This window comes from Oncorhynchus gorbuscha, linkage group LG08, assembly GCF_021184085.1.
Source record: "Oncorhynchus gorbuscha isolate QuinsamMale2020 ecotype Even-year linkage group LG08, OgorEven_v1.0, whole genome shotgun sequence".
NCBI classification, from domain to species: Eukaryota; Metazoa; Chordata; class Actinopteri; order Salmoniformes; family Salmonidae; genus Oncorhynchus; species Oncorhynchus gorbuscha.
This window is the reverse complement of record NC_060180.1, coordinates 12,507,639-12,529,093: the sequence shown is the minus strand read 5'-3', so window position 1 is coordinate 12,529,093 and position 21,455 is coordinate 12,507,639. Positions and strand designations below refer to the sequence as shown.

Below are 21,455 nucleotides of genomic sequence, written 5' to 3'. Positions count from 1 at the left end.
TAGGACTCGTTTTACTGTGGATATAGAAACATTAGTACCGGTTTCCTCCAGCATCTTCACAAGGTCCTTTGCTGTTGTTCTGGGATTGATTTGCACTTTTCGCACCAAGTACGTTAATCTCTAGGAGACCAAATGTGTCTCCTTAGCAGTATGACGGCTGCGCGGTCCCATGGTGTTTATACTTGCTCACTATTGTTTGTACAGATGAACGTGGTACCTTCAGGCATTTAGAAATTGCTCCCAAGGATGAACCAGACTTGAAGGTCAATTTTTTTATTTTTATAATTGGAGGTCTTGGCTGATTTCTTTTCCTATTCCCATGATGTCAAGCAGAGGCACCGAGTTTGAAGGATGGCCTTGAAATACATCCACAGATACACCTCCAATTTACTCAAATGATGTCAATTAGCGTCGGAAGCGTCTCAAGCCATGACATCATTTTCTTGAATTTCCCAAGCTGTTAAAAAGCATAGTCAATTTAGTGTATGTAAACCTCTGACCCATTGGAATTGTGATTAAATGAAATAATCTGTTTGTAAACAATTGTTGGAAAAAGGACTTGTGTCATGCAAAGTAGATGTCCTAACCGACTTGCCAAAAGTTTGTTAACAAGAAATTCGTGGAGTGGTTGAAAAACGAGTTAATCCAACCTCAGTCCATGTAAACTTCTGACTTCAACTGTATATATTTCGTAGAAAATATATTTTTCTCCCACTCTAAATGTCATAATACATTAGAAAGTATTAGTTATTTAGTGGATTACTTAAACTAATGTCAACTAAATATAACTAATTTACAGGGAATAGCTATCCCTCAATTTCATGTCAATGGTTTTACGCCATTAAATAACATTTATAAAAGCAACATCCTTGTGAACTTCTTCCTGGGTCAAATGTTCATTGGAGCTGTTTTGAAAAGCACATGGTGAGTCTGCAGTAGAGTAATATAATATAATAATAATATATGCCATTTAGCAGACGCTTTTATCCAAAGCGACTTACAGTCATGTGTGCATACATTCTATGTATGGGTGGTCCCGGGAATCGAACCCACTACCCTGGCGTTACAAGCGCCATGCTCTACCAACTGAGCTACAGAAGGACCCGATTATTATTTTGCAATGCCGACACCGATTATTGGATGACCAAAAAAAGCTGATAACGATTAATTGGACGATTGTATTTATTTATTTGTAATAATGACAATTACAACAATACTGAATGAACACTTATTTTAACTTAATATAATACATCAATAAAAATCCATTTAGTCTCAAATAAATAATGAAACATGTTCAATTTGGTTTAAATAATGCAAAAACAAAGTGTTGGAGAAGTAAAAGTACAATATGTGCCATGTAAAAAAGCTAACGTTTTACTTCCTTGCTCAGAACATGAGAACATATGAAAGTTGGTGGTTCCTTTTAACATGAGACTTCAATATTCCAAGGTTAAGAGGTTTTAGGTTGTAGTTCATAAGGTATTTATAGGACTATTTCTCTCTATACCATTTGTATTTCATATACCTTTGACTATTGGATGTTCTTATAGGCACTTTAGTATTGCCAGTGTAACAGTATAGCTTCCGTCCCTCTTCTCGCCCCTACCTGGGCTCGAACCAGGAGCACATCAACAACAGCCACACTCAAAGCAGTGTTACCCATCGGTGGAGCCGTGGCCCATGCAGAGCAAGGGGCATAACTACTCAAAGTCTCAGAGCGATTGACGTTTGAAACGCTATTAGCGCGCACCCCACTAACTAGCTAGCCATTTCACATCGGTTACACCAGCCATTAGGCTGATAGACTTGAAGTCATAAACAGCGCTGTGCTTGCGAAGAGCTGCTGGCAAAATGCACGAAAGTGCTGTTTGAATGAATGCTTACGTGCCTGCTGCTGCCTACCATCGCTCAGTCAGACTGCTCTATCAAATATCAAATCATAGACTTAATTATAACATAACACACAGAAATACGAGCCTTTGGTCATTAATATGGTCGAATCCGGAAACTATCATGTCGAAAACAAAACGTTTATTATTTCAGTGAAATACGGAACCGTTCGGTATTTCATCTAACGGGTGGCATCCATAAGTCTAAATATTCTTGTTACATTGTACAACCTTCAATGTTATGTCATAATTACGTACAATTCTGGCAACTTTGTTCGCAATGAGAGCAGGCGACCCAAACTGTTGCATATACCGACTCTGTGCAATGAACGCTAGAGAAGTGACACCATTTCACCTGGTTAATATTGCCTAACCTGGATTTCTTTTAGCTAAATATGCAGGTTTAAAAATATATACTTTTGTTTATTGATTTTAAGAAAGGCATTGGTGTTTATGGTCAGGTAGTCGTGCAAAGATATTGCTTTTGTTCGCAAATGCGCTTTTGCTAAATCATCACCCAGCGTTGCATCGATTATATGCAATGCAGGACACACTAGGACACTGGTGGTCTTTCTGTAGCGCAGTTGGTATAGCATGGCGCTTGTAATGCCAGGGTAGTGGGTTCGATCCCCGGGACCACCCATACATAGAATGTATGCACATGACTGTAAGTCGCTTTGGATAAAAGCGTCTGCTAAATGGCATATATTATTATTATTATTATTAAACGAGTAATATCATCAACCATGTGTAGTTATAACTAGTGATTATGATTGTTTTTTATAAGATAAGTTTAATGCTAGCTAGCATCTTACCTTGGCTTCTACTGCATTCACGTAACAGGCAGGCTCCTCGTGAAGTGCAATGAGAGGCAGGTGGTTAGAGCGTTGGACTAGTTAACCGTAAGGTTGCAAGATTGAATCCCAGAGCTGATAAGGTAAAAATCTGTAGTTCTGCCCCTGAACAAGGCAGTAAACCCACTGCTCCTTGGCCGTCATTGAAAATAAGAATGTTCTTAACTGACTTGCCTAGTTAAATAAAGGTGTAAAAAAAAAAAGTTACAAAAAAAAAATCGGCATCCAAAAATACCGATTTCCGATTATGAAAACTGGAAATCGTCTCTAATTAATTGGCCATTCCGATTAATCTGTCGACCTCTAGTCTGCAGTCTCTTCATGTTAGCAATTATGATTAATTTGGTAATTTCATGCGACGCTTTAAGATCAGTGGCTGGTGTTACAGTTTGGGGAAAATGAAATTTGTTTAAAATAATTGATCAAATCACATGATTAAGTAATTTATTCACAATTTAAGAAGTGTGGTTTGAGCTACTGTGGCCACCATCTTAGATATTCTATATTTTCTGCAGATTCTTTTCCTGGTTAATGTTCCTGCTGTTTTTATTAGAACAGTCTGAAGGTTTGTCACTGGTGTTATAGAAGAATATGTTTTGTTTAAATAATATATAAATTATCATTAACCTTTTTCGTCTTGGATTATATATGTAAAGTAAATACTCAAATTACATTCTGGAAAGCCTTAATTGTCATTCAAATATAGGGAACACCGGTGATAAAGGCAACACAAGCATTTTAATGTAATATACAAAAAAATAATATGCTGTAATTTTAACATTGTTACGGCATTAACTATTATGACTAATTTGTAAAAACTTTTTATTGGCTGGTCAAAAAGCCACCATTTTCATAGAACGACTCATTCCCTGCATAGAAGAATTTAAGAGTATAGAGATCAGAGAACATAAACAATATACATACCAACATACATACAGATAGGTTTAATGAGACGGGTTACTGTCTTTGGCAGCCAGGTAAGCAGAGTTCCAACATACAAAAATAGGGCTCTAGAAAAACAAAAAAAGCATCAAATAAAATCACCTAACAGTACAATGTAGAAATGTTCCTTGTTGTATAAAGTGTTGTTGAAGGCCCCGTTGGGAGTGGCAGCAGGGCCTTGCATCCTGCCGTGCTGAGGTGTGTGCCAAAGCCAAATTCCACAGCCAAAGTCAAAATTAGCAAAAAATGTATAGCTTTTTATTTATCACTCTAAAGTTAGGCATACGGTTAGCAGTGTGGTTAGGTTTAAAATCATATTTTAAGAAGATAAATTGTAGAAATGGGTGGGGTTTAATGATAATTAAGACTTTGTGGCTGTGTTAACTAGTGACAACCGGTTGAAGGGACTTACAACCCAGGTCTGCTACTGCGGGATGTGAAGCCCCCCCGGCTGTAGGAGCGTGCTGGGACTGACACAGGCACCAGTACAGCTGAGGAGGGCAGGACATAGATGAGTGTTAATGAGCATTGATAGTTAATATTCAAATCATCTGTCTGAAAATAATGATTTTTCTCATTAGATAACCAGAGGCTACAACCAAATTCTCTCAAACATAATTAGACCGCAACCCAGCGACATGTTTTATAAATGAGGACCACAGATGGCTCCTACTGACCTGGGGGAGGGGCTTGTGTGTCAGGCTCCTCCTCATCCTTGATGGGGGAGTGGCCCAGAGGGTGGTGGATGAAGGAGTCCAGGAAGGAGGAACTGCTGATACCCAGACTGATGCCCAGACTGATGCCCATCACTCCAATGCCCAAAGAGTCTGCCAGTGTCCCAGACAGAGACTCAATGAGTCAGCCACAAAAATTAATGCGTAGAAATTGTGTACAGTATTCAATGTAAAACGAGGTGCCCACCTGTACCCAAAGATTCTCTGCCAGGACGCCCCTGTCCAATGTTGTCCAGCACCGTGAAGGAGCGGCGGTAAGGGGTGTCTGACTGCAACAGAACCCAGAGTTAAATCTCACGGACTGGAACGTAGGCAAACATATTCCATATTTGTCCATTACAATACAAACCTACAAACTATGCCTAAATCGTTCTGTAGTGGTATAATAACTTTTACCGTGTGTGACTATAGCCATACCCTGTAGGTGTGGGTGGTGTTGGGACGGGAGAATACATCCAATTGATGAAGCCGATCCCGAGGAAGCAAACAACCAGCTTCATCTGTAACAGCACTATGGGCACGACTGGACAAGCCTCTATGCCGCTACACACACAAAATAAAATAGTGTTGTGTTATTAGCAGGTGATAGATTTAAGTGTTGTCAAGTCAGTGCAAGATGTACAACTATTATGCAGAGTTCTACTCGTCCAATACCTGAGTAGGTCTGAAGTGCTGTCCAGAGTGCGTGGGTTCAGCTTCTTCTGTCCCGATGGGGGGAAGGAGTGTGTTCCTGCTCAGAGGTATCAGAGGCGAGGCCAGGCGGTCACTGGCTGTGGGTCTGGAGAGTAACAGCCCTGTTCACTTTCCACACTTTCCATAAAGTTACACAAGTCTCTTTAACATGGAGCAAACTGAAATCATTCCACATGAGGGTAAATTAATACTGTATGCTTCACACAGATCTTCTTTAACTCAGGGTTCATTAAAAGTTCACCCGTTGGTACTTAATCACACACAACTTCTCACATCTCTTCCACTTCCCTTCTGCTGAACAGAATGCCACAAGGCAAGTGTTAAACAGCAAACAGCTTTCAAAGTAATCTCTCTGAACAGACGGTTCTCCAGCTTCAGAGCAATAAATAAGACGGGAGTGAGGAGGGAGGCGGTGTACATGGAAGAGGACAGGGACCAGATGGAGAATGGGTAACGCCGTTTAAGTTAACTCACAGGCGTGTCCCACGGATGACCTCCTCCATGGAGCCGGCGGCACTGAACTGTGTCAGGCAGGGAACCAAGGGCAGAAGGGTACGTGGGGGGGGGTTACGGCGTAGCGCCGACTGGGGCGGACGGGACAGGGAGGAGGAGCTCTGCTCTAGCACCCGGCGAGGACGGGGCTTGCTGGACGGAATCACACTGGACCCTGGCCGATGGGTCACCACCACCCTCTCCTCAGGATCCCTGAGAAGGAAGCAGTGAACCTTAACTCAAAGTAACATATGCAAAAACCTACATATCCATAGCTAATAACAGTCTCTTGCTCTCTTATTTAATGAGATAAAAGGTGAGTGGTTCACGGCTACAGTTAACTCCTTATGCTACACTCTACTAATAAAGATTGTTATAGTAACATCATGAGTATGATCAGTCTCCATACTGAGCTCTCTCCATCACACCCAGGTTCCTCTGCTGCAGGGGGATGCCGTGGATCATTATGAGGTCGTTGAGGTTGTGATGCGTCACCGCTGCCCCTACTGGTACCCGACTGGACTGTAGGAGGGAGCGAGGCAGAAGATACAGTTAGACTAGGCAAAAGTGGTCATTCACCTAAAAAAAAAACAGCCACATCATCCCTACGGACACTTGCACGTCACCACAGTCAGCTCCAACTTGGATTTTCTACATGCAACCAAGTGGAGACGACATACCACCACCCACTTGAGACCAAACAGACGATTAGACAAAATAGCAAATTAAAGCGGGAAGTAAATAAAAGCATTCCAAAATGGTCATTATTGAACTAAATAAGAGACGTGTGTAAAAGAAATACTCAACAATTGGTTAAGAAGTATGAAAGTGACAAAGTGGTATGTTTGTGTTATTCAACAGGCACAAGCACATTCAGTCTAGGAGTGAATAATAACATGCCGCTGTGGATGGCGTCGATCGGCGCCATTTTGGCTCTGGGTGAGAGTTACATACAGTGGATGGCTTTTTCTGCTTTTTGGATTTCCGTCTGGACTTGTGCTTTGAGACCCTTGATTTTGTGGTCTTTGGGGGAAAAACGGATGACCAAATGAGAGAGAGAAAAGGAGAGAGTGAGGTGGACAGATACAAGGTTGTTGGTTTGAAAGGTGTGAAACAGACCAAGGAACAAGACAGAGTAGGGGACAAAAAGAAGGAAGGAAAGAAAAAAGGATTAAAGTTAATGAATTGATAGCCTTCAAAACAAGAGTGAGAAGAACTACGGACAGCAGGGGAAAACAATTCAGCATCAGTGTGACTGTTTTCAGTTTGCCGAATTTGTCCTAAACTCTCAAACACATCTGAAGGTTATTATGGAGTTCAATCACAGTGCTTATTAACATTTCTTATTGCCATAAAACCTACATCCTAGGAGTAGGATGTTCCACTCTCTGAGAAGGTGGTTCTTCAACCCCCTCTCAGGGCACTGACCTGGGGTTGCAAGCTGCCTGTTAGCTGGGGCACCCTGATCTGGCCTAGCCTGGGGAGAAGGGTGGGATGTGTGGACAGAAGCAGGAAAGGATTCTCAACATCAGACGGTAATGGGCTGAAGTTCACTGCAGTCTTCTCATCATCTGCCAATAAGAAGGGGGCCGAATACTGTTAATTTGACAATGATGGATTTGTTGGTTTAAAAGTCAATGACAAGTCAAAAGTGCCTATAAGACATAGCCCTGTGGTCCTACTTGAGATTTTTCTCTGTGGTCCTACCTGAGATTTTTCTCTGTGGTCCTACCTGAGACATAGCCCTGTGGTCCTACCTGAGACATAGCCCTGTAGTCCTACCTGAGACATAGCCCTCCCAATGCCTGCGGACCAGCTCCTCCATCCAGCCAACCAGCTCTCGCCACACGTCGTCAAAGAGCAAGTCCAGGGCCGCCTGTCTGCGACAGCGATAGGGAGACACAGGAGGCAGGCAGTACCTCCGCCGACCAGCCCCCACCCACCCCTGCTCCCACTCATCATCCCTGTAAAAGTCAAACCACAGATTAAACCATCAACACAACAAACCTTTTTCAAAATAATGTCAAAGTCTTTCAAATACTAAGCTTTGTTTTAGGTTACTTGGGACAATGGAACCCTTGGGATAATCCTAAAAGTAGGCTACAAGCTCAATCAAGTGCACCATACTTGAAAGTATTTGAAATGCCCCTACATTTAAAGCGTCCTAAATAGGAGAGCTGGGTGGTGACTCACAGGTCCCTGCTGTCAAAGGCCAGGTACTCCTCCATCAGGCCTTCAGCCTCGATCACCTTTGGCCTGTCATGACCTTTGGATCCACTGGGAGTACCAGGGGGGTGGTCAACTGCCACACAGGGCCTGGACAGCACAGCCCTTCTCCCCTGCACACACAGACTGGACACACAAACAACATGGTTCACACTGACATCGGTTTCTCAACAGCATCAGTCCAAACTTTTTAGACTAGCCAGTGCCAGTATGCCTTGTGTTACTTAGTTCACTTGCTGTTTGACAAGCCACACAGTATGTAGGTCACAAAACCATAAAGCCAACGGTAATCTATAATTGATGGGTTAACAGCATCAGTAGCTAGTGCTCACTCTGTGCTGGGGCCGGGCTTGTCCTTATCCTGGGGCTTGCTACTACTGCTGTCCTTCTGTCCAGCTGCAGTGGTGCTGGCGGGTGTCCCGGTCCCCTTCCCTGAGATTGCGTACCACTGAAAGCCCTCGTCACTGGGACACACCAGCTGACTACCCAGAATCCTGTGGGTTCACATAGTAGGGTGGATAGGAGGTGAAACAGTGATTAGAACTTAAATGAATCCAACCGACAGGAAAATTAATTTATTTGATGAACAATTTAATTTTGTAATGCTGAGCCAATGGTCTAGGACACATTCTCTCATTGTGTATAGGGGCCCAATGGTTTTGGGCTGATTATTATGTGGTAAGTAGTTCCTTCTCGGGTTTGCAAACAAATCTAAATCAGATTTATCTTCGGTATCTTTAAGTTAGACTGCTCTTTTTAAGAAGTATCACTATACAGCAGCCAAATGACCTTCAGCAATACATTTACAGGTGAGGAGTGGAAGGAGGCAGGCTAGAGTGGCAGTAATGTGTGAGATGAGGGGGTGTAGGGTGAGGACCCACCGTAAGTGAGGGAACCTGAATGCCCACTGATGACACTCATCTTGCAGCCCCAGTAGATGCGCCCCACCCCGCCCCTCGTAAAGCTCCTCATCAATCTCCTCAAACATTTGCTGCACCTGTCGCGAAGCCGCCTTGTCAAACTCCTGAGGGATGGAGAGAGGGAAGGGAAAAAGAGAGTGAGAGGAGCCCCGACCGAGAGGCACACTGACAGAAGGTTGTTGCTTTTCAAGCTACTTATCAATTATTAGCAGCATGTCGCTGAGCGCTGTTCATTTCACAGCACGCTACATGGCTCCCAGGTGACCGTGTAAGTGATTGTGCTGGAGCAAGTAGTACCATTTGCATGTATATTTCAAAGACTGTGTGCGTGCACAGGCGAGTGTTTGTGTGTACTGTACAATATTAAGTTCGTAACTTAGGACTGTAGGGGTATGAGTTCTATGAGGCCTTCTGGGGACATGGCTGTGTAAATCAATCAGATATTTTTTGTTTTGTTTCTGAAGACAAGCTCTAGAAAGCTCAGCATCACGACGAAGTGAAACCATGAGGGAAATGACCTCTGCAGACAGAGCAGATTGTCCTCATTACTAAGTCATTACAATACAAACATGATTACTCTAATTTAATGGTAATCTGCATACAAGACTGTTGTAGCATTCAGCATGGCTATGCCTCGCTATATATGCACTTCAAAATACTTAGAACATAGGGCATTTGAACTGAAAGATTCTGGCAGCCAGCTGAGAAGGTGAGGTGAGACTCACATCATAGCCCCAGGAGAAGACAGAGCTCCTCTCTGTAGAGATGCCTGTCCCTGTGTAGCTGTGGATCCCAGACCAGGCCCGCGTTGTGTTTCCAGTGGTGACCGTTGGAGAGTCTGACCGGTTAGAGGCTGCAGACGTCGTCTCTGAGCTGCAACAGAGGACAGACATTGTTTACATGTTGCTGTACGTTACAGTGTTGTGTGTTGTCAACTGTACCAGAGAATATTTTAGAGCAGTGAGGTATATTACTGTGCTGTTCAGATTATGTAACTGGCTACCTCCCTCTATTTTGTCTCCTTCACACATCTAAACAGGATCTGTGAAAGCAATATGGCTGCTCCCTACAAGTGTACATGGTTTCACCTGTCTGATTCATGAAAAACAGGTCATACCTGTTGTAAGTTGAGACAGCTTCCTGAAGGTCATGGAGGAGGTGCTGGGGGAGGAAGTCATCGTCTACCTCTTCTGGGAGAGGGTGATGGTCAAGGTGGCTTCGGGATAAGCCACGACTGCAGAGAAGGGAAAATATAGCTGAATAAAACATTAATAAGCAATAGCATTGATATATATATATATATATATATCTTTCATTGTAATACTTTGGTGGGTTGATATTTATTGTTGTAAAAAGACATTGATCCCAAACAAACAAGGAGTGAAATATGAGGTAGAAGTGGGACCCTTACGTCATCAGTTACAGCATTGAACAACATCATCCTATTGCATCCATTTGTGTAATGGAGGCAACTGACCTTGGCTTGGTTTGACAAATGGGCTCTCACATGATCACTACATTATCCTTTACGTTGTCACCCGATAATTAGCTAACCAACAATCTAACTTTAGTCAATCAGGTTACCATATTTTAATCTCGAATGACAGAAATTACAGTTAACAAAGAATGACAAACTTGTCCACTAGCTAGCAACTATTACTTACATCTCAAGACTGTGCGTTACCGGCCGCCTGGTGTATCGCGAAATCATCCTTTTCTCCGTTTTTATCGCCTCATGCCCCCCCGAGTGTCCTCTCTCACCGTGCTTCCCTCTGATTCATGGCCCCACTTGTCCTTTTGGCAGAGGTTTGTCATTTTCAGCCGCCCGCGGTTCAATAACACCTGTACACCCTAGCAAGTTACCTAGCTAGCTAGCTTCGTTGTCTTTGATGTGGAACTTAATTGCAGCGAACTTGCTAACGTTAAACAAACATTAGCTAGCAATCTAGCTACTAGATTCGCTAACGTTAGCTAACTGAGAGGGAGAACCAAACCGCGCAGTTGTGCACGAAGTGACCTATTAATATACAATGCAGTGGAATACTTCAAATAAAACGCGGCCTAAAAGTATTATGGTATTATAGGTTATGTTTCAGGCAGCGCCAGTAAAATAATCAATATAGCCATTAACTACAGCATCCCTCACGACAACAATAACAAGGCTGTCATGGATACCTAACTTTCTTATCACTATACCTCACGGGAAATGTATTTTGATCTCCTCTAAAATGACCTTTTGCAAAAATATAAAAGACTACAACTCCCTGTGTTCTGTGCGATATTCCTATTGCGCTACAAAATTATGTCCGTCTCACCTGGGAACGTTGTCTACGTATAGAATTAAAAACAATTGTAATTCCACATTTTATGTAAATTGTACAACTTTTCTATTGATTCATTATATGTTTGTGTATCGTAAATTTGAAGCAAAATTTCATCTAAGTATATTATTATTTCTGGGATAAATGCGTGTCATATAGGAACCAATTACAAAAACGGTAGTATTATAACCGAGATCTATTAATGGTAGGGGAAAAAACAGTTCCTCTAACGGCATGAGAATGACAGAACTTGACAACTAATTTTATTTTTATGGGATTCCTTCTTGAAGATTAACGTTAAAACATATACATAATAAACAAGGCAGGGTAAGACCTCTCTCAGAACTGTGACCTAAGTTAACGTTAATTGATCATGCGATTAGCTAGTGAAGACACTGACAAGTTAGGATGCTAGCTTCATTTTATTGACATGACTTCGTTTGGAAATGTCATGTAATGTTCAGTGTAAAATAGTAGGCCTATCATTGAAGACTTATAGATCAAAATATCATGTGAACTATGGCAGTTACACAATAAGTTTATCGATAAAAGACAAGCTGCCTGTCTGAACAGTTTGGAAGCTGAGCTTGTACCCTATAATTCAGTTATGATTCAAATATCATTATAGAGATGTTGTATGATCTGACATACAACAGACTCTGCTGATAACAAAGCAAAGGAACATAACTTATCTTGTTACTGCTCATATCATAGGTTCATCAAGCCACCCCCACTATGGACCCACTTAGGAGAACAGCCTTGCTAGATGACATGGTCCAGTACTATCTCTTCTTGGTTCAGCCTAACCTCTTAGACACACAGTCTGATGATCTACGTCTGAGACTTTGGCCAAGGTTGCCCCTCTCCTTGTGCAGTATATCTGGCAACAGCAGCCATTCAACCTCAAGTACCACACTGAGAAAGGCACAGTACTGGTTCTGACCTGGATACAAATGTTTTTTGAGGATTGAAGGATTTGTTATACAAATCATTTTGATGCTTTGACTGAATGAATGGTGATCATGTCTTGATTGTACCTGCAAGGGGTACAATCAATCACACTTTGGAGGCAGCACTGTGTTTGGGGACAGTGTGGAGGATGAGTGGTTCATCTTATACCTCCTGCTTCAGATCACACAAGCCTTCCCAGAACTTGCTGCCAGGTAGAGTGGAGCACACGGTCTGCAAAGCTCTGTATTACTTCCAGTTAGTTTCAACTTCCCAGTGATATTTACTTTAACTTGCAGGTTAGAGTACAGTGATGGGGAGTTCCTTCTGATTGAAGCAGCAGACTATCTTCCCAAGTGGTTGAACCCAGAGAGCAGTGGAAACCGAGTAAGTTGTCTACGTTTGATGTAGCCCATTTAGCGCCTATTTATGATAGTATTTTCTGTCCAGGGAGTTGTGTTAAGAGCCCTGACACTTGCACTAAAAGTTAACACACATGCGGTACTATTTTCACATCAAATTGAATTGTATTTGTCACATGCGCCAAATACAACAGATGTAGTCCTTACAGTGAAATGCTAACTTACAAGTCCTTAACCAACAATGCAGTTTTAAGAAAATACCTTTAAAAAAGTAAGAGATAAGAAAAAACAAATAATTAAAGAGCAGCAGTAAATAACAATAGTGTGGGCTATATACAGGCGGTACCAGTACAGAGTCAATGTGCGGGGGCACCAGTGTTGAGGTAATTGAGATATTTATGTACATGCAGGTAGGGTGGCAATGCATAGATGATAACAGAGAGTAGTAGCAGGAGTCTTATGGCTTGGGGGTAGAAGCTGTTTAGAGGCCTCTTGAACCTAGACTTGGCTCTCCAGTACTGCTTACTGTGCGGTAGCTGAGAGAACAGTCTATGACTAGAGTGGCTGGAGTCTTTGATGATTTTAAGGGCCTTCCTCTGACACCGCCTGGTATAGAGGTCCTGGGTGGCAGGAAGCTCGGCCCCATTGATGTACTGGGCTGTACGCACTACCCTCTGTAGTGCCTTGCGTTCGGAGGCTGAACAGTTGCCATATCAGGCAGTGATGCAACCCATCAGGATGCTCTTGATGGTACAGCTGTAAATTATTTTGAAGATCTGTGAACACCTGTGCGTAAATGGAAGACGGACGCCATAAACGTGTTTTCATTGAAAAATACTGTCGGTTGCAACTGTGTTTAAAACAGTGTACGACAGTGTATATTTTACATTTGTGAATTAATTTTATGTGATATTTATTTTTATTTATTTTTTATTTTACCTTTATTTAACCAGGCAAGTCAGTTAAGAACACATTCTTATTTTCAATGACTGCCTGGGGGTTAACTGCCTGTTCAGGGGCAGAACGACAGATTTGTACCTTGTCAGCTCGGGGGTTTGAACTTCCGGTTACTAGTCCAACGCTCTAGCCACTAGGCTACGCTGCCGCCCCATGATAGTAGATGGCTTTATGTTTCTAGAACCGTACTACAATTGACAATCGATTCATGTTTACATGGCATGTTTGGGCTGCCAGAGCCAATTCTCCTCTAAACAGAACATGTAAGGTCCTTGAACTGTAAGGAGTAACATCAGGCTCCATTATTAGGCTATGTGTGATGACTACAAATTGTTTATCACTGTCTATACATCTCTTCACATAGCTGACTATCCCTTTGTGTGTTGCCTCTGTAGGCCTATATCCGTCTGTCCATCTGTGTCTCTTCCCCTGGTTCTGGTCTGCTAGGTGAGCTGTACATCCTGCCCTGACCTCCCGCTCTAGTGGAGTTGGCCTGCCCATGAACGCAGTGCCCAGCGTGAACCATACTCTGGTCCTGCTCTCGTCCCACACACAGGCCTGTCTGGCCAGCCCCAAGATCCGCACTGCTCTAGGGAAAAGACTGGAGGGGTGAGTGACAGCAGAAACAACACTATGAAGTGTTGAAGTGATTGTAAGGTTTCTGTTTGAGGGTAGATTTAAGTCTTATGATTAGGGCCAGGCCTTTGGCTGTTTTCTTTCTAGCCCGCATTTTGATCATCTGACCTCAAGAGGCCGATATCGCGCCTTCTCACACCACATGTGAATTAATTGTCACATGTGCATACCGTAACAATCTAATGTAATTATCCAATTAATCCAATATAAATTCTCAACCATGTGGATTGACTTCAAGTCAATTGTTTGCTGAAAATTGTCATCAGCAGCCTACACTTTAGACTAATGCACCAAATTATTACACAATCAACATAAATATTTAACTTATTGTTTATCAACACTATATAGGAATAATCTGCATTTTATCTATGAAAATGGAGCCTATCGTTGAACAAAGTAGCCATTTTCATTCGCTATAGAAATGCATGTAAATGTTGAGGATATGCAAGCTCCAATATCCCAAAATGTGCGATTTCATTAACACAAGTAAAAAACGGAGTTGTAGTCTGGTCAACCAAAATAGAAAGCCTCTCTATAATAATGGACGAATCCACTGACTCCACAAGACCAATATTTTTCATGTAGGAGAGCTGGGTGAAGATGTTTAGTTGTTCTGACTGCTACAGTGTATTTACAGGAAGTGAACTATTCAAGTGTTGGCATATCATTCCAAGTAGGCTACCTGCGCTTTTACGTGCGCTTTGTGGAGGCGGGGAAGCGTATCTCTCCAAATTCTCGGTCTTAACAGAGTTGGAGAAGTTGTTGGGTTGTTATTTTTATAGTGAATGAAAATAGGCGAGCCATTTTATGTTTTGAAAATAATTTCCCCCTCTAAAACTTTGGATATAAAAACGTCCTTGCTATCCTGAATTCTTGGGACGTCCCAACTCAGACGTTACAATGTAAAAATATTAAGGTTAGGTAAGGGTAGGGTAGGGGTTAAGTTTAGGGTAGAGACCTCTTAAGGACCCAGATAGCAGTAACAGATGTAAAAATGGCTATCGTTCCCATATGTTAATGGCCCAATGCAGCCGTCAAATAATTTCCTGGTAACAATTAAGTACCTTACTGTTTTCAATCAAAATGGTAAAAAATAAACAGGTAACTTCTTAGCAAGAGCAGTTTATCCTGCAAAAAAGAATTGAGTGGGGAGGGGAAAACTGAAAATGAGCTATTATTGGCAGAGAGGTTTGGAACTCTTTCTTATTGGTCTATTAACTAATTAACTGCCAAAACTCCATCCCACCAAAACATGCTGAAATTTAAGGCTGGCTGTCCAAGCAGCTTTTACACTAAAAGGTCATTATCATAATTGTCATAGTATTGTTCTAATCTCATAGTGTGAAAAAATAAAATAATATTGTTTATGTACACACACATAGTTGTGTGTATGTATGTATGTATGTATGTATGTATGTATGTATGTATGTATGTATGTATGTATGTATGTATGTATGTATGTATGTATGTATGTATGTATGTATGTATGTATGTATGTATGTATGTATGTATGTATGTATGTATGTATGTATGTATGTATGTATGTATGTATGTATACACACACATATAGTTGGATGTTTACGTACGTACACCTTAGACAAAAACATTTAAACTCAGTTTTTCACAATTCCTGACATTTAATCCTAGTAACAATTCCCTGTCTTAGGTCAGTTAGGATCACCACTTTGTTTTAAGAATGTGAAATGTCAGAATAATAGTAGAGAATGATTGATTTATTTCAGCTTTTATTTCTTTCATCACATTCAGTGGCTCAGAAGTTTACATACACTCAATTAGTATCTGGTAGCATTACCTTTAAATTGTTTAACTTGGGTCAAACGTTTCGGGTAGCCTTCACAAGCTTCCCACAAGAAGTTGGGTGGATTTTGGCCCATTCCTCCTGACAGAGCTCGTGTAACTGAGTCAGGTTTGTAAATTTTCTATAGGATTTAGGTCGGGGCTTTGATTTTGCAGGAACAGCTCAAATAAGCAAAGAGAAACAACAGTCCATCATTACTTTAAGACATGAAGGTCAGTCAATCCGGAAAATGTCAAGAACTTTGAAAGTAACTTCAAGTGCTGTTGTAAAAACCATCAAGCGCTTTGATGAAACTGGCTCTCATGAGCACCGCCATGGGAATAAATACCCAGAGTTACCTCTGATGCAGAGGATAAATTAATTAGAGTTAACTGCACCTCAGATTGCAGCCCAAATAAATGCTTTACAGAGTTCAAGTAACAGACACATTTCAACATCAACTGTTCAGAGGAGAGTGCATGAATCAGGCCTTCATGGTTGAATTGCTGCAAAGAAACCACTACTAAATGACACCAATAAGAAGAAGAGACTTGCTTGGTCCAAGAAACACGAGCAATGGACATTAGACCAGTGGAAATCTGTCCTTTGGTTTGGAGTCCAAATTGGAGATTTTTTGTTCCAGCCGCCATGACACGGTGTGGGTGAACTGATGATCTCCGCATGTATGGTTCCCACCATGAAGCATGGAGGAGGAGGTGTTGTGGTGTGGGGGTGCTTTGCTGGTGACACTGTCTGTGATTTGTTTTGAATTCAAGGCACCCTTAACCAGCTTGACTACCACAGCTTTCTGCAGCGACATGCCATCCCATCTGGTTTGCGCTTAGTGCTTATCATTTGTTTTTCAACAGCTCTATGAACCAACACACCTCCAGGCTGTGTAAGGGCTATTTGACCAAGAAGGAGAGTGATGAAGTGCTGCAGCAGATGACCTAGCCTCCACAATCACCCGACCCCAATCCAATTGAGATGATTTGGGAGGAGTTGGACCGCAGAGTGAAGGAAAAGCAGCCAACAAGTGCTAAGCATTTTTTTTTTTTTCATTTAACTAGGCAAGTCAGTTAAGTTCAAATTCTTATTTACAGTGACGGCCTAAACCTGGCCAAACCCGGAGGATGCTGGGCCAATTGTGCGCTGCCCTATGGGACTACTAATCGCGGCCGGATGTGATGTGGCTTGGATTCCAACCAAGTACTGCAGTGAGAGCCTCTTGCACTGCGACGCAGTGTCTTAGACCACTGCGCCACTCGGGAGCCCTATGTGGGAACTCCTTCAAGACTGTTGGAAAAGCATTCCTCATGAAACTGGTTGAGAGAATGCCAAGAGTGTGCAAAGCTGTCATCAAGGTGGCTACTTTGAAGAATATAAAATATATTTTATTTGTTTAACACTTTTTTTTGGTTAATACGTGATTCCATATGTGTTATTTAATAGTTTTTAATGTATTCACTATTATACTACAATGTAGAAAATTGTAAAAAATAAAGAACTCTTGAATGAGTAGGTGTGTCAACTTTTGACTGGTACTGTATATGATATAAAATTGAGCAGACACTGTAGCTCATAGGATTTGTACCAATGTACGTCAGGAGCACTATCTGTAGCCTAATGGTTATTAGACCGCTTCAATCCTGACAGCATGGCATTTGCTTCTATTGATTGTTAACCCAGAGAACTGATTACACATGTTGGAGTATAATTGTTCTATTACTGGTTAGAAACAGAAACAAAAGATGATGCAATCTTGCAAACAAAAGTAAATCATTGTTCAGTGTGTGAGACCGCTAATCTCTGATGCTAGCTAACCAGTAAGGTGTTTTTATATTCTCCTGAACAGTAATATTTCCTAGATTACTCATAACAGCCCTCTATTTTACATTTCAATGAGCATAGCGGTATCGGGCTGTTAGCATTGCAATTGTCAGTGATTCATAATGTTATCCCTTTTGGTGATTATGTGTTATTGTGGTTGTTGTCTGTGTCAGGGGTAGCTGCAGGGCTCTGCAGGAACACCAGGAACACTGGTGTCTGTTTGTCTACATGTGTGCCTGCATATATGTGTGTGAATACACTCTATCCTGTGTGTGTGTGTGTGTGTGTGTGTGTGTGTGTGTGTGTGTGTGTGTGTGTGTGTGTGTGTGTGTGTGTGTGTGTGTGTGTGTGTGTGTGTGTGTGTGTGTGTGTGTGTGTGTGTGTGTGTGTGTGTGTGTGTGTGTAACTATGGTGGCAGGGCCCCAGGTGAGGAGATCCTTCAGCTGCTACAGAGCTGGGATCCCTGCAACGTGGAAGAACTGAGGAAATGCGAGGCTCATCTACCCCCAGAGGACAGTGGGTAAACACCTATTACTACAGTACAGCAGTCACTCAGTCTAGTATCAGCTCAGGTGTAATGAGTAAAATCCCTGTTATTATATGACACTTACCGTGCTGATATGTTCACACCACAAAGTAGACTGCTGGCTTTCGTGTCAGATAAAACCACACGGGTATAAGGCCTGCTGATTTTTAGAGGAAGGGTTCAGCCTTTACTAAACATACCCATATCGTAAACTGGTTAAATAAGCGGTTTCCAAAATGGTGAGCTAGAATGAGTTGGTTGAAACACTGATTTTTGTAATGCCCCCCATCTCCAGGTGAGAGTTGGCTGGATATTTCAGCCCAGGAGCTGGAGCGTCTGTTGGAGCATAGGGGGAGGAGTGGGGGTGGGTGGCTTAAGCCCATCCACACCGAACAGACGCAGGGGGGGGGGCTACAGCCTGGTGGCTGTGACCCAAGGCATAAAGAACTTCATCAACGCCATGTCTTCACATGAGGGGGCCCATCTACCCTGGTGAGACTGACGGACTGTCTGTCCACACTGTTCTACTTAGCCCTGTATGCTAACTGCTATGAGCTAATACTGTGTAGTATGCTAGCTGCTGACTGTAACGGGTATCAATGTAATTTGCCTTTGTTTATGTTACAGGTCCCATTCAAATGAGCCTTTCGGGTTTGATCCAGACTCTATGGCCAGTGCACTGGACAGACTACTGGGTATGTAGTTGCTAGTAGTAAGTTCTATATGAAGGCCATATGGCACAGGTGGTCAGTGTACTTTTTAGCTATGTGCTATGTAGACATGTCAGGGGCTAAGGATGAGGAGTTGGATTCAGATGACCTAGATGATGTCGATGAGGCCGTGGATGGTCCTACCGGACTGCGAGGGGATGAAGGGGCAGAGGCTTCGGAAGGTCTTAGGAAGTACATGGATGAGATGGACCATGAGCTCATGGGCACCAGCATGGGACAGAGCTTCAACCAGCAGGTAAGATATGTGATCAATATTTACCACTTCTTGTTGCAGTGTGCAAATTCTGTAAAGAGTTATTTGGAAAAAGGAAGGATTAGGGATACATTAGTTGCATTAATTGCATATAAATATGTCAAATAATGATTGTATTTTATGATTCCAGCAGGGCACCAATAAAGCAGGCCCAGCATGCAATGGCTGCCCTCGTTCCCCCAGCGGGGAGGGTCTGCTGGGTGAGGATGAGGAGATCCAGCCCCTGGACATAGACCTAAACATGGTCACTAACCTCCTGGAGTCTCTGAGCTCCCGGGCTGGCCGGGCCGGCCTCTAATCTGCTGCAGAGTCTGGGCATCCACCTGCCACCCAATACTGACCGTTCATGCTGAACACCTGCCCCTCAACTCTGACCATTCATTGAGAACTCTGACCGCTCATTATGCCCTTGCAAAGAAAATCACCCAACACCTAGTTCTTACTGTCTGCGCAGCCTAGATACACTGCCCTTTACACTTTTTGCTCACAGAGAACACCATGGACCACACCAGAATCAATCATGTACATCAGGACAGTGGTTTGACAACTGGATCATGTTTGCCATTCTGAATGCAGGATCTAAAAGATAACTGTAACCCTACAAAGTTGTGATCCTAACGTAGAGGCACTTTCTCCCCTTTTGGATATTTGAATCTGATTGTCCTAAATATAACATGTAGTTTCAAATGTTTTTTTTTGTTGTTTTACAGCACTTAAATCATTACTTAGTCAAATAATAAAGTCGTACAGCACATTGATATATCAGCTGACGTAAGAAGGGCTATATAAATCGATTTGATAATTTTTTGGGGACAAAATGTGTAGTCATTTTCTAAATATATTATGTTAAATGAGGTTTCATGGCAGTGAAAATATTCTTTTATTCGCTTACCCTGTGCCTTATTATTACACAATCTCATTGTGATTCAATATTAACCAAAGCCCAGCCAATTTTAGTAATACATTTGAGATAAACATGTGGACTTGCTTTCTGATAACTTTTTATTGTTTCATGTGGGGATTTGAAAAACCTTGAAGACATAGTGTGTCTCTATGCAGAGTTTCCCAAACCTTATCTTTGGGACCCCCAAGGGGTGCACGTTTTGTTGTAGGCCCTATTTTGGTTCAGCTTTGTAGTTTCTAGGGCAAAAACCAAAACGTGGACCAAGTTTGGGAAACACTGCTGTATTGGTTTCTAGCACTTGGAGTAGAGATCACTTTCTGAGTCTAAATGCAAGCTGAGATCTACTGCTCAGATTTGAACTATGCAATTAAAAACAGTTCTGTATCAATGAGGTTTGTGCAATAGGCTATAGGCCCAGTACATTATCACTGCCAGTTGACTATGCTTGAATTGCCCTGTCAGTGTTGTTCTACTCAAACTATTTTAAAATTATATACAACAAAAAAATAGGAATATGATCACACTGGTAGTATATAATTTGTTGTATTACTTGTGAGGCTCACGCGTATAATATACAGTGCATTCGGGAAAGTATTCAGACCCCTTCACTTTTTCCACATTTTGTTACGTCACAGCCTTATTCTAAAATGGATTAAATTACCATTTTTTCCCTCGTCAATCTACTCACAATACCCTGCAATAACAAATCAAAAACAGGCTTTCAGACATGTTTGCAAATTTATAAAAAAACATATCTTATTTACATAAGTATTCAGACCCTTCCAGAAGGACAACCATCTCTGCAGCACTCCACCAATCAGACCTTTATAGTAGAGTGGCCAGACGGAAGCCACTCTTCAGTAAAAGGCATGTGACAGCCAGCTTGGAGTTTGCCAAAAGGCACCTGAAGGACTCTCGGATAATGAGAAACAAGGTTCTTTGGTCTGATGAAACCAAGATTGAACTCTTTGGCCTGAATACCAAGTGTCATGTCGGGAGGAAATGTGGCACCATCCCTACGGTGAAATATGGTGGTGGCAGCATCATGCTGTGACGATTTTTTTCAGCGGGTGGGACTGGGAGACTAAATAGGATCTAAAAAAAAAAGATGAATGGAGAAAAGTACAGAGATCCTGCTCCAATCAAAATATATTTGAGACTTTAGATTTTTCAAAGTAGCCACCCTTTTCCTTGATGACAACTTTGCACACACTTGGCATTCTCTCAACCAGCTTCATGAGGTAGTCACCTGCGATGCATTTCAATTAACAGTGCCACGTTAATTTGTGGAATTTCTTTCCTTTTTAATGAGGTTTGAGCCAATCAGTTGTGTTGTGACATGGTAGGGGTGGTATACAGAAGATAGCCCTATTTGGTAAAAGACAAAGTCCATATAATAGCAAGAACAGCTCAAATAAACAAAGAGAAACAACAGTCCA

At 42.0% G+C, this 21,455-nt stretch overlaps 2 protein-coding genes across 10 annotated transcripts; one reads left to right on the top strand and one right to left on the bottom strand.

Annotated features, from left to right (window-relative positions):
• Positions 1 to 3,173: 3,173 nt before the first annotated feature.
• On the bottom strand, positions 3,174 to 10,971 carry LOC124041210 (protein FAM149B1-like). 5 transcript variants are annotated; one of them, XM_046358519.1, is made up of 17 exons: positions 10,415 to 10,971; positions 9,868 to 9,984; positions 9,476 to 9,623; positions 8,712 to 8,854; positions 8,163 to 8,324; positions 7,798 to 7,956; positions 7,387 to 7,568; positions 7,033 to 7,175; positions 6,505 to 6,627; positions 6,014 to 6,126; positions 5,587 to 5,817; positions 5,074 to 5,197; positions 4,837 to 4,962; positions 4,607 to 4,688; positions 4,363 to 4,512; positions 4,098 to 4,176; positions 3,174 to 3,753 (listed from the first exon to the last, which is right to left on the bottom strand). In XM_046358519.1, the coding sequence occupies exons 1-17, from the start codon at positions 10,459 to 10,461 to the stop codon at positions 3,642 to 3,644; spliced, it is 2,241 nt and encodes a 746-aa protein (XP_046214475.1). In that variant the 5' UTR covers positions 10,462 to 10,971; the 3' UTR covers positions 3,174 to 3,641. The 5 variants fall into 5 exon arrangements, with proteins under 5 accessions (XP_046214475.1, XP_046214476.1, XP_046214477.1 ...); XM_046358520.1 differs by having other exon boundaries at positions 6,559 to 6,627; XM_046358521.1 differs by having other exon boundaries at positions 3,174 to 4,176; positions 10,415 to 10,970.
• A 274-nt stretch (positions 10,972 to 11,245) lies between these two features.
• On the top strand, positions 11,246 to 20,400 carry LOC124041212 (protein ecdysoneless homolog). 5 transcript variants are annotated; one of them, XM_046358533.1, is made up of 7 exons: positions 11,246 to 11,398; positions 12,319 to 12,406; positions 13,786 to 13,947; positions 18,021 to 18,122; positions 18,756 to 18,823; positions 18,943 to 19,094; positions 19,243 to 20,400. In XM_046358533.1, the coding sequence occupies exons 3-7, from the start codon at positions 13,838 to 13,840 to the stop codon at positions 19,408 to 19,410; spliced, it is 600 nt and encodes a 199-aa protein (XP_046214489.1). In that variant the 5' UTR covers positions 11,246 to 11,398; positions 12,319 to 12,406; positions 13,786 to 13,837; the 3' UTR covers positions 19,411 to 20,400. The 5 variants fall into 5 exon arrangements, with proteins under 5 accessions (XP_046214489.1, XP_046214488.1, XP_046214485.1 ...); XM_046358532.1 differs by having other exon boundaries at positions 18,907 to 19,094; positions 19,246 to 20,400; XM_046358529.1 differs by having other exon boundaries at positions 18,907 to 19,094.
• Positions 20,401 to 21,455: the final 1,055 nt, after the last annotated feature.